Source organism: Urocampus carinirostris, chromosome 1, assembly GCF_059441175.1.
Source record: "Urocampus carinirostris isolate Australia breed hairy pipefish chromosome 1, RoL_Ucar_1.0, whole genome shotgun sequence".
Classification (NCBI taxonomy): Eukaryota; Metazoa; Chordata; class Actinopteri; order Syngnathiformes; family Syngnathidae; genus Urocampus; species Urocampus carinirostris.
The window spans coordinates 69,018,799-69,031,502 of NC_142349.1; the positions used below are offsets into that span (position 1 = coordinate 69,018,799).

At 38.5% G+C, this 12,704-nt stretch overlaps 1 protein-coding gene across 5 annotated transcripts in view; it reads right to left on the reverse strand.

The window, feature by feature from the left end:
• The window catches only part of LOC148376685 (uncharacterized), a 61,544-nt gene that overhangs the window by 21,937 nt on the left and 26,903 nt on the right, over nucleotides 1–12,704 (reverse strand). For 3 of the 5 annotated variants that reach the window (XM_088349884.1, XM_088349869.1, XM_088349852.1), the window contains one exon: nucleotides 11,725–11,778. The exons of the other annotated variants lie outside the window; for them this stretch is intronic. In XM_088349884.1, the coding sequence (XP_088206010.1) occupies nucleotides 11,725–11,778 (54 nt within the window). The remainder of the gene's footprint in view (nucleotides 1–11,724; nucleotides 11,779–12,704) is intronic. 5 annotated transcript variants of the gene reach the window in all.

Here is a 12,704-nt window from a genome sequence, read left to right on the forward strand (position 1 = left end):
AAAAGGAAGTTAGAGCAAAAGAGGTTAAAAGACACAGAGAGAGAAAGAGACAAAGAGCGAAAAAGGAAGAGAAAAAGAGAGACACGGAGAGTGAAAGAGACAGAGAGTGGGAGAAAAGGGGTGGAAAAGAGAGAAATAGAGAGAGCGAGAGAGAGAGAGAGAGAGAAAGAGAGAGAGAGAGAGAGAGAGAGAGAGAGAGAGAGAGAGAGAGAGAGAAATAAATACAAGTACAGTGTCGACATATTTCAACCTGCAGCTTGTTTTTCTCTTGCGCTTCTCTGTGTGTTGTCTCGCGGGCCGGATAGAATCCCTCAGCGAGCCTGATCTGGCCCGCGGGCCGCCTGTTTGACACCTGTGCTTTACATGATATCACTTTCTGCAAACCTAGATCAACAGCTATTAGGGTTGTTTACAGGGTGGCATGGCTGCTGGGTGGTTAGCGTGCAGTCCCTAAGAACGGAGGTCCAGGGTTCAATTGCAGCTACTGTAGCATCCCTGTGCAGAGTTTGCATGTTCTCCCCACCTCTGGTTCCCTCACAAAATTCCCAAAATAGGTGAATTGGCTGGTTCAAATTGTCCCAACATCACAGGTGCCGTGTTATTTCGCTCTTTTTGTGATTTATTGTTTTAAGTGTCTGCTTCTATCTTCGGTGTTTTTTGTCCCGTTTGATAACTACCTTTTGGATTACTTTCTATCCTATCGTTATGAGTTTTAACTTACAAAAATGCGTTTATTCGAGGAATCAACTCCTTGCCCTGAAGAATTCCCGTGCCGGCGTGATGAGGGGGCCCTATCGTGGATGCAGAGCCGGAGCTAGCTAAGCGGCTAGTGGCGTTATAAGTCATCGGTATCGTCTGTAATCATGGTGATAGTGAACTCTCTACCAAATTAGACCGACGAACTGACGAGTTTGCTGTGTTTTACGGAAACGTGGCTCACGTCTCGCATCCCGGACACTAATGTGGAGCTACCCGGAGATATCCGGCTTCAGTGCTGTTAGGACAGAGACACAAAAGCCTGCGGGACGCGGAGAGGACATGGACTCGCTATCTACATGAACACGAGGTGGTGTAACCCTGGGCACAAAGATTTGAAGATCTGCTGCAGGGACGAGGAACTTTTGGCCTAGCGTGTGACGTCAAGAAAGGATACTGCTGGAAGTGTGAATTTCCCTACGGGGGTGAATAAAGCATCTATCTATCTATCTATCTATCTATCTATCTATCTATCTATCTATCTATCTATCTATCTATCTATCTATCTATCTATCTATCTATCTATCTATCTATCTATCTATCTATCTATCTATCTATCTATCTATCTATCTATCTATCTATCTGTGGTATCTATCTATGGTATCTATCTATGGTATCTATCTATCTATCTATGGTATCTATGGTATCTATCTATCTATCTATGGTATCTATGGTATCTATGGTATCTATGGTATCTATCTATGGTATCTATCTGTAGTATCTATCTATGGTATCTATCTATCTATCTATGGTATCTATGGTATCTATGGTATCTATGGTATCTATGGTATCCATCTATCTATCTATCTATTGTATCTATCTATTGTATCTATCTATTGTATCTATCTATCTATCTATCTATCTATCTATCTATCTATCTATCTATCTATCTATCTATCTATCTATCTATCTATCTATCTATCTATCTATCTATCTATCTATCTATCTATCTATCTATCTATCTATCTATCTATCTATGGTATATATCTGTGGTATCTATGGTATCTATCTGTGGTATCTATCTATGGTATCTATGGTATCTATGGTATCTATGGTATCTATCTATGGTATCTATCTGTGGTATCTATCTATGGTATCTATCTATCTATCTATGGTATCTATGGTATCTATGGTATCCATCTATCTATCTATCTATTGCATCTATCTATTGTATCTATCTATTGTATCTATCTATTGTATCTATCTATCTATCTATCTATCTATCTATCTATCTATCTATCTATCTATCTATCTATCTATCTATCTATCTATCTATCTATCTATCTATCTATCTATCTATCTATCTATCTATCTATCTATCTATCTATCTATCTATCTATCTATCTATCTATCTATCTGTGGTATCTATCTATCTATCTATGGTATCTATCTGTGGTATCTATCTATCTATCTATGGTATCTATCTATCTATCTATGGTATCTATCTATCTATATATGGTATCTATCTATGGTATCTATGGTATCCATCTATGGTATCTATCTATGGTATCTATGGTATCCATCTATGGTATCTATCTATCTATCTATGGTATCTATCTATCTATCTATCTATCTATCTATCTATCTATCTATCTATCTATCTATCTATCTATCTATCTATCTATCTATCTATCTATCTATCTATCTATCTATCTATCTATCTATCTATGGTATCCATCTATCTATGGTATCTATCTATCTATGGTATCTATCTATCTATGGTATCTATCTATCTATCTATGGTATCTATCTATGGTATCTATGGTATCTATCTATGGTATCTATGGTATCTATGGTATCTATCTATCTATCTATCTATCTATCTATCTATCTATCTATCTATCTATCTATCTATCTATCTATCTATCTATCTATCTATGGTATATATCTGTGGTATCTATGGTATCTATCTGTGGTATCTATCTATGGTATCTATCTATCTATCTATCTATGGTATCTATGGTATCTATGGTATCTATGGTATCTATGGTGTCTATCTATGGTATCTATCTATTGTATCTATCTATCTATCTATGGTATCTATCAATGGTATCTATGGTATCTATCTATCTATTGCATCTATCTATTGTATCTATCTATTGCATCTATCTATTGTATCTATCTATTGTATCTATCTATCTATCTATCTATCTATCTATCTATCTATCTATCTATCTATCTATCTATCTATCTATCTATCTATCTATCTATCTATCTATCTATCTATGGTATCTATCTGTGGTATCTATCTATCTATCTATGGTATCTATCTGTGGTATCTATCTATCTATCTGTGGTATCTATCTATCTATCTATCTATCTATCTATCTATCTATCTATCTATCTATCTATCTATCTATCTATCTATCTATCTATCTATCTATCTATCTATCTATCTATGGTATCTATCTGTGGTATCTATCTATCTATCTATGGTATCTATCTGTGGTATCTATCTATCTATCTATGGTATCTATCTATCTATCTATGGTATCTATCTATCTATCTATGGTATCTATCTATGGTATCTATGGTATCCATCTATGGTATCTATCTATGGTATCTATGGTATCCATCTATGGTATCTATCTATCTATCTATCTATGGTATCTATCTATCTATCTATCTATGGTATCTATCTATCTATCTATCTATGGTATCTATCTATCTATCTATCTATCTATCTATCTATCTATCTATCTATCTATCTATCTATCTATCTATCTATCTATCTATCTATCTATCTATCTATCTATCTATCTATGGTATCTATCTGTGGTATCTATCTATCTATCTATGGTATCTATCTGTGGTATCTATCTATCTATCTATGGTATCTATCTATCTATCTATGGTATCTATCTATCTATCTATGGTATCTATCTATGGTATCTATGGTATCCATCTATGGTATCTATCTATGGTATCTATGGTATCCATCTATGGTATCTATCTATCTATCTATGGTATCTATGGTATCCATCTATGGTATCTATGGTATCCATCTATGGTATCTATCTATCTATCTATGGTATCTATCTATCTATCTATCTATCTATCTATCTATCTATCTATCTATCTATCTATCTATCTATCTATCTATCTATCTATCTATCTATCTATCTATCTATCTATCTATCTATCTATCTATCTATCTATCTATGGTATCCATCTATCTATGGTATCTATCTATCTATCTATCTATCTATCTATCTATCTATCTATCTATCTATCTATCTATCTATCTATCTATCTATCTATCTATCTATCTATCTATCTATTTATCTATCTATCTATCTATCTATCTATCTATCTATCTATCTATCTATCTATCTATCTATCTATCTATCTATCTATCTATCTATCTATGGTATCTATCTATCTATGGTATCTATCTATCTATCTATGGTATCTATCTATGGTATCTATGGTATCTATCAATAGTATCTATGGTATCTATCAATGGTATCTATGGTATCTATGGTATCTATCTATCTATCTATCTATCTATCTATCTATCTATCTATCTATCTATCTATCTATCTATCTATCTATCTATCTATCTATCTATCTATCTATCTATCTATCTATCTATCTATCTATCTATCTATCTATCTATCTATCTATCTATCTATCTGTGACTGAGTGAGTTTTCTGTCTCTGTGTGCCCTGCGAATGGCTGGCAACCAGTTAGTGTTTCCTGAAGATGGCTGGGATGGGCTCCAGCACCCCCTCGTAGGGATAAGTGGCGCAGAAAATGGACGGATGGAGAGTTGTTTACAGTTCGCTCTTAACCCAACTCCATACTGTTGCGTGTGATAGCTCAGCCTGCGCATTTACTTCCCCTGCTGGCTCAATGTTGTCAATTAAATGAACATATTTCTCAGCAACTCCCAACATCCCTAAGTGATATTTAAGAGCGCTGTAATGGAACTGAGTTATACCGTCATAAATTCCAGCTCTACATTCTGCCGTGTCCATTTCATCTGCTTCTAATATATTTCGAGGGTTGGCTTTTAGATTTACGGCTGGAAATATAATGACCCAACACAAACAATTTGAATTTAAAAGAAAAAACCTATAATAATGCCTTTGTAGTCATTGTATATTGAATGAAATGGTAATCCCACTACATTAAGACAAATTACCGTAAATTCCGGACTATAAGACGCTACTTTTTTCCCAAACTTTCAACCCTGCGGCTTATTCAGTGACGCAGCCAATTTATGTCATTTTTCTAACGGCCGCCAGCGGCGCTCGAGTACAAAAGGTAAGATTTAGACCGGTGGATTATATGCGTTGAGGAAGACTGCAACTTCTTAGCTTGAGCACAAATTAAATTAGCGTAGACATATCCTCATCATGCAAATTGCAATAAAAAAATCGAGCAGTCCGATATAGAAGGAAACAGAGCTACCGCACGTAAACTTTACTTAGCGAGCGTGATGCTAGCGGTTTTTTAGATATGGGAGCGTGGGACGACGTCTATGTGACAAAGTCACTTTCTCATACTGAAGGAAGATGACTTTGATGACGTCAGATATAAGGAGGAAGATGAGGACGGTTTACCATGCTTAAGACAAGTACGGAATGTTTTTTTAACATAGTTGTTTACTGTGTTGAGAGCGTGTTTCTAGTAGCGTTTTGCTACCCTTCACAGGCACAGTTTGGGATGAAAGTCATAATATTATTTTTAAAGCTTTGAAAACTCTCTCGGTGTACCGTCTTTCTTTGTAAATATGTGTAACCATGTATAATATGTATTTGCAACTGTATATTTTTGTAAGGTATTTATTTTAGAAACTTATTCTGATATGTTTTGTACGAGCAAATTAGAAAGAAGGGGCGGGGCAAACGCAGGCTGATGGAAAGTGGAGTAAAGGTGAGACGTGTCTGTGGACGCGGCCGACAATAGTGGATATATATTTTTCCCACCCTTACCTTTGGAAATATACACTTTTTTTCCTTGGATTACTTTCAACGGGCAACTGGACTCTGCAAGTCTGCATTAAATATTAAGTTCCGGTATCATTTTCCAATCATTTTGCCGGCTGTGATTTTTGGACTGTGGACTTTGACGAAGGTCGAAGGGGACACCCTTAACTGGTTGCCAGCCAATCGCAGGGCGTGAGTAAATGTCTCATCTCATTAGCTACACCGCTTATCCTCAGTAGGGTCGCGGGGGTGCTGAAGCCCATCCCAGCAATCATCGGGCAGTGGGCAGGGGACACCCTGAACTGGTTGCCAGCCAATCGCAGGGCACACGGGGACAGACAACTCACTCGCTCATTCACACCTAGGGACAATTTGGACCAGCCAATTCACCTGAAATGCATGTTTTTGGAATGTGGGAGGAAACCGGAGTGCCCGGAGGAAACCCACGCAAGCACGGGGAGAACATACAAACTCCGCACAGGAAGTCTGGAGCTGGATTTGAACCCACGCAGGAGGTTCCCAAGACATGAACTGTGCCGCACATGCGCTAACCACTGCGCCGCCGTGTTGCCGTGAGTAAATGTGTTCATCTGATATATTTTTCCCACCCTTACCTTTGGAAATATACACTTTTTTCCTTGAATTACTTTCAACGGGCACCCGGACTCTGCAGGTCTGCATCAAACCTTAGGTACCGGTATCGTTTTCCAATCATTTTGCCGGGTGTGATTTTTGGACTGTGGACTTTGACGAAGGACATTTAGTTTCAATCGCGGAACTTGAAGTCGGGTTTGGGTTAATTTTGTGTTTGTGTTACATGTTTAAATGTGGGCGCATGCGGCTTATATACAGGTGCGGCTTGTGTATGTACAAAATCGGTTTTCCTCCTTAAATGTGGTGGGTGCGGCTTATAATCAGGTGCGCTCTATAGTCCGGAATTTACGGTATTTGGGAAGTTTTTATAGTCACGTCATGTTTCTCTGGTTTAAGTTACCTCGTGGAATGGAAAACTCAGCATTTCCCTTATTTTAGATTTGACACACAGTCAGGATTCTCACTAAGCTTCCTTTGTCAAATGAACCCATTGGTCCACAGTAAACAATTACAGATTAAAATCACATGATGAAGATGTTTTTAGGACATAGAGCACTTGTATGCATGGACTTTCTGAAATCCTTAGTAAAAATGGAAATGAGAGTGGAATTTTAAAAACGGATTATTCCATGAATTGTTATGTTAAATACGCACAGGGGAGCTGATCTTTGAGCTAATTCCAGAGGGAGCTTTTCTCAGACATTTTTTAGCTTGATATATATGCAAATTGCAAGTGGTTGGAATGTGCCCCAAAGGGAATTAAAGTCGTTTTCTGGGTGTCAAGAGAGTTAGGAATTTTACAGTAAAAGTTATCATATAATTTATTTCACGTACCATACTTAATTGTGTATAACGCACTTTTATTTCTTACTCTAAAAACCTCAAAGTTTGGGTGCGGGTTATACACAATGTTGGAAGTGGAGGGATTTTTCTAGCTTTAATTTTGAAAATTTCGAAAATTATTCTTTACTGCAACCAGTAAACAAATTTGCCTATAGGTGTTGCTTGTGCTCCACCATACAGGGAGTGCAGAATTATTAGGCAAGTTGTATTTTTGAGGATTAATTTTATTATTGAACAACAACCATGTTCTTAATGAACCCAAAAGTCTCATTAATATCAAAGCTGAATATTTTGGAAGTTGGAGTGGGGCTTTTTTAGTTTTAGCTATTTTAGGAGGATATCTGTGTGTGCAGGTGACTATTACTGTGCATAATTATTAGGCAACTTAACAAAAAACAAATGTATACCCATTTCAATTATTTATTTTCATCAGGGAAACCAATACAACAGCTCAACATTCACAAATATACATTTCTGACATTCAAAAAAAAACCAAAAACAAATCAGTGACCAATATAGCCACCTTTCTTTGCAAGGACACTCAAAAGCCTGCCATCCATGGATTCTGTCAGTGCTTTGATCTGTTCACGATCAACATTGCGTGTAGCAGCAACCACAGCCTCCCAGACACTGTTCAGAGAGGTGTACTGTTTTCCCTCCTTGTAAATCTCACATTTGATGAGGGACCACAGGTTCTCTATGGGGTTCAGATCAGGTGAACAAGGAGGCCATGTCATTAGTTTTTCTTCTTTTAGACCCTTTCTTGCCAGCCACGCTGTGGAGTACTTGGATGCGTGTGATGGAGCGTTGTCCTGCATGAAAATCATGTTTTTCTTGAAGGATGCGGACTTCTTCCTGTACCACTGCTTGAAGAAGGTGTCTTCCAGAAACTGGCAGTAGGACTGGGAGTTGAGCTTGAGTCCATCCTCAACCCGAAAAGGCCCCACAAGCTCATCTTTGATGATACCAGCCCATACCAGTACCCCACCTCCACCTTGCTGGCGTCTGAGGCGGACTGGAGCTCTCTGCCCTTTACCGATCCAGCCACGGGCCCATCCATCTGGCCCATCAAGACTCACTCTCATTTCATCACTCCATAAAACCTTAGAAAAATCCGTCTTGAGATTTTTCTTGGCCCAGTCTTGACGTTTCAGCTTGTGTGTCTTGTTCAGTGGTGGTCGTTTTTCAGCCTTTCTTACCTTGGCCATGTCTCTGAGTATTGCACACCTTGTGCTTTTGGGCACTCCAGTGATGTTGCAGCTCTGAAATATGGCAAAACTGGTGGCAAGTGGCATCTTGGCAGTAGTACGCTTGACTTTTCTCAGTTCACGGGCAGTTATTTTGCGCCTTGGTTTTTCTACACGCCTCTTGCGACCCTGTTGACTATTTTGAATGTAACGCTTGATTGTTCGATGATCACGCTTCAGAAGCTTGGCAATTTTAAGAGTGCTGCATCCCTCTGCAAGATATCTCACTATTTTTGACTTTTCAGAGCCTGTCAAGTCCCTCTTCTGACCCATTTTGCCAAAGGAAAGGAAGTTGCCTAATAATTATGCACACCTGATATAGGGTGTTGATGTCATTAGACCACACCCCTTCTCATTACAGAGATGCACATCACCTGATATGCTTAATTGGTAGTAGGCTTTCGAGCCTATACAGCTTGGAGTAAGACAACATGCATAAAGAGGATGATGTGGTCAAAATACTCATTTGCCTAATAATTCTGCACTCCCTGTAAATCATTTTGCTAGAATGCTAGAATTTCCTACACTGATAAAAATAAAATGATGCTATTACTTTGAGTTCTTTGAGTTCTGATATGAATTACCAATCCCAAGAAAATTGATTCAATGAACCAGGCCGATTTATTAACACGCAATTGTTCGTAAGTAGGGGAGCGTCTGTACAATTTATTAACAGAGAATTAATGATAGGAAAAAAAGGGAAAGGCACCAGAGATTATGGTTGTTTTCGACCACTGAAAGTTACTAGCACAAAAGGAAAGTTTCTTGCTATAAAGCTAATCGATTTGGGGTGATTCCCTTGTACAGAAAAAAAACGCTAATTTCCAAGAACCAGCAAAAATGGTATTAAAATCTGAAACCGTCCTCTTGTTGTTGCAAAGGGATTTGGTTTCGTGCTCCGGATGGTCGCAATGTATGGCTGAACTCAAGGCCGCATTGCAGACCCGCACAGCCGCGCCATGTGGCCGGTGAGAGAAAAAGAGTCCAGCTATTGCTCAACCAAATGTAATAATATGGACCAATTACCAACCAGATCATGCCTCTATGGCCGTGGCCTTAGATAGCCGATACACTCAGTATCGGGTGACGGTATTTGAAATTGCTAAACTTGTCAGAAAGCCAAAGAGGTGAGAAATTTGCGTTCTGTAATGTTACCTTGGATGTTTGAATTACATTCAAAACTTCATATTACAGATTTCATTATGGTGCATGGTGAATTGGTACGTTCGGGAACCGTCCCAAAGGGGACACCGTCTTTCCATCCATTCCAAACTGAGCCACCCGAAACAAATAGGTCGAGGTTATATTTGTGCTGGGCTTATTATGATGACTATTTTTTGCACCAAATGCATATCTTGACTATTTCTTTCGCACTATGATGACTATTTTCACACCAAATGCATAATTCCACAAACACTTGCGATACCAAACTGTATTACGATACCAAACTGTATGTAACATCCTACATGCTGACATTTCTGGTGTAAATATTGTGTAAATTATAACTATAACCTTATCCTCCTTGTTTTATAACCTTATCTTCTCTATTCCTTTATCTTCTTGGCTTTTTTACCTCACTGTGATTGTGTGAACCTGGAGTGTCATGCCCAATTTTATTGTCACAATATCGTAACCCATTTTGTAACAATGACAATAAAGGTATATTCTATTCTATTCTATTCTATTCTATTCTATTCTATTCTATTCTATTCTATTCTATTCTATTCTATTTGCTCTAAGGAAGTATATTACCATACTTGTGCAATGATTGATCGGTCGATAAATATCGCTGACCACAATCGCAAAACATCGGATGCAATGGGAATTGAACCCAGGGTGAGTGCCGAATCCCACCCGTTAGACCACTAGTGATATAGATGACATAGGAAAAGCCATTCCATCTAAATTCCTCATCACACAAGTCTTAGTCACGGAACCAGAGACAAATATAAGAGGATGGAGAAAACAGGCGTCCTGGAAGCTATAAATAAAAAGGGACAACGGTATGTGATGATGAATCGGACTTTGAAGGACATTAAATAAATACCGTATTTTCCGCACTATAAGGCGCACCGGGTTATAGGGCGCACCCCCCAAAAAATAGTTTGTGGTCCTATATTTTCCATACATAAGGCGCACCGGGTTATAAGGCGCTACAATGGGAACGTCGACAAAACAGTCAGATAGTTCAGTCCAACTTATTACCCCCTTAATATTCCCAAAACTTGCAAAGAAGCAAATACGTGTCTCAGACATGTACAGAAACAGTGTCTGTACGATTTCACCAATCACTCAAATGCATCGTTCCAAATATCATTCGGAATCTTAAAGTCTTGGGATTCAAGAAATGCCAAACATTTCTTAGTTTCCATTTTATTTTTTGCTGGCAACTGTGTGGACAGCAAAGTAAGAATTTTATTGTGCAGAGAAACGGGGTTCTTTACTATGCATATGACAATAAACACTTTGAATTGAATTTAGTTTAAAAATAGACTCATCACAGAAACATCAAGATCGTTCTAAAACCAGATACCGGGAAAATATAAAATATAAAGCCGCATAGCTCACCTAAGTTCTCTTGCAGCCATCACATTCAATAATGATACGTAACCATGGTCTTCTTACAACCGTGGGTGTAGTAAATCCAGGAGAGTAAAATATTTACAAATACAGAATAGTACAAAATGTTTTCTCTATGCCGTAGTGCAACCCAACGTGTGATTCTCATTCATCTTTTTCAGCCAATTGCAGGCTTTGTTTCGCCCCTTTGGCCTATGCGAGCCTGTAAATGATAAAAAGGATCCGCCCCCTTTACCTCCGAATAACTTTAGCCAATAGCGACTGATTCAAATGATGATTGACACATTGGTTAGGAAATGAAACGCCGGTATATAAATCCCAGCATACACAGCAAATGACTTCGCCTTCGGGGGAAAATCTAATCGGCGGCTGCTTGCATTAGTTGCAAGACTTTGCGACTTACTATTGATCCATATATAAGGCGCACTGTACTATAAGGCGCACGGTCAGCTTTTGAAAAAAATAAAGGCTTTTAGGTGCGCTTTATAGTGCAGAAAATACGGTACATTGTAAATGTTATGTTGGTGTTTTGTTCATAGCCTTGCATATTCAAGAACGTTTGTCACTTAGAATGTTAAGTTTGAGCTGAGAAAAATTGAAAACAAATTTGATATCTGTTTTTTATCAAAAATTAGGGGTGTGCGTCATATATATATGAATTAATACGGTATATAAATATCAGAAAGGTACAAAAGGACAGAACAGAATTCAAAATGTAGTCAATACAAATTGGTGTGAAGAAATTGATATGTGGATAGTGGGAACTCACTCTGGCCTTGGATGGATTGGCTGGGTCTGTAGACTTGTTCTGTGTAGAAGAAACCTGGGGAGACACCCACCAGTTGGTCAATAAATCTGTCAATTGAGGACAAAAATCGTCTCGGAGTTTTATATGTTCTTAAAGACGAATCTGTCGGGGGCCGGACTAGTAGATTAAAGAGAAAGAAAATGAGAGATAAAGAAATAAGAGAAGGAGGGAGGGAAAAGGAGAGAGGGCGGGACAAAAAAAGCAAAAGGGAAAGAGGGAGAGCGCGTGAGAAACAAGAGATAAAAAGTCCTGAGAGATTGGGAAAAGAAAGGGAGAGGAAGAAAGAAATCCAAAGAGAAATGGAAAGACGGAAGGAGAGAAAGGAGAAAAGAAAGCGCGAAGGGTAGGAAGAGAGAAAGAGAAAGAGAGAAAAGGAAAAAGTAAGTTAGAGCAAAAGAAGTTAAAAAGACACAGAGAGAGAAAGAGACAAAGAGCAACAAAGGAAGAGAAAAAGAGAGGCACAGAGAGTGAAAGAGACAGAGTGGGAGAAAAGGGGAGAGGGAGAGAGAGAGAGAGGCACAGTTTCTTTGTTCGAGGCACCTGGCTTTGGCAACATCAAGTTGACATATTTCAACCTGCAGCTTGTTTTTCTCCTGCGCTTCTCTGAGTGTTGACACTAGTGGTCTAGTGGGTGTGTCCCCGAGGAATGGTTGAAGAAAGCCTTTATAATTTTGGTTACATTCATCGTGTCAAACCGGGAAGGCGAAATGAGAGGTTATTTACATCGCCTGCAATCACTTTTGACAATGACCTATCATCTGGCCCGCAAAGATTGTCTCAATAACACATAATTGCCCGTGATTGGCCGTGAAACATTTGTCATCAAACGGGTCAATGACCTTCCATTAAGAAAAACATGCCACCGATCAATCCTAGCAGCAAAAACAGGAACCAAAAACCTGACATTATCCGATCTGGAGAGAAAACAACATTGAGGAAGA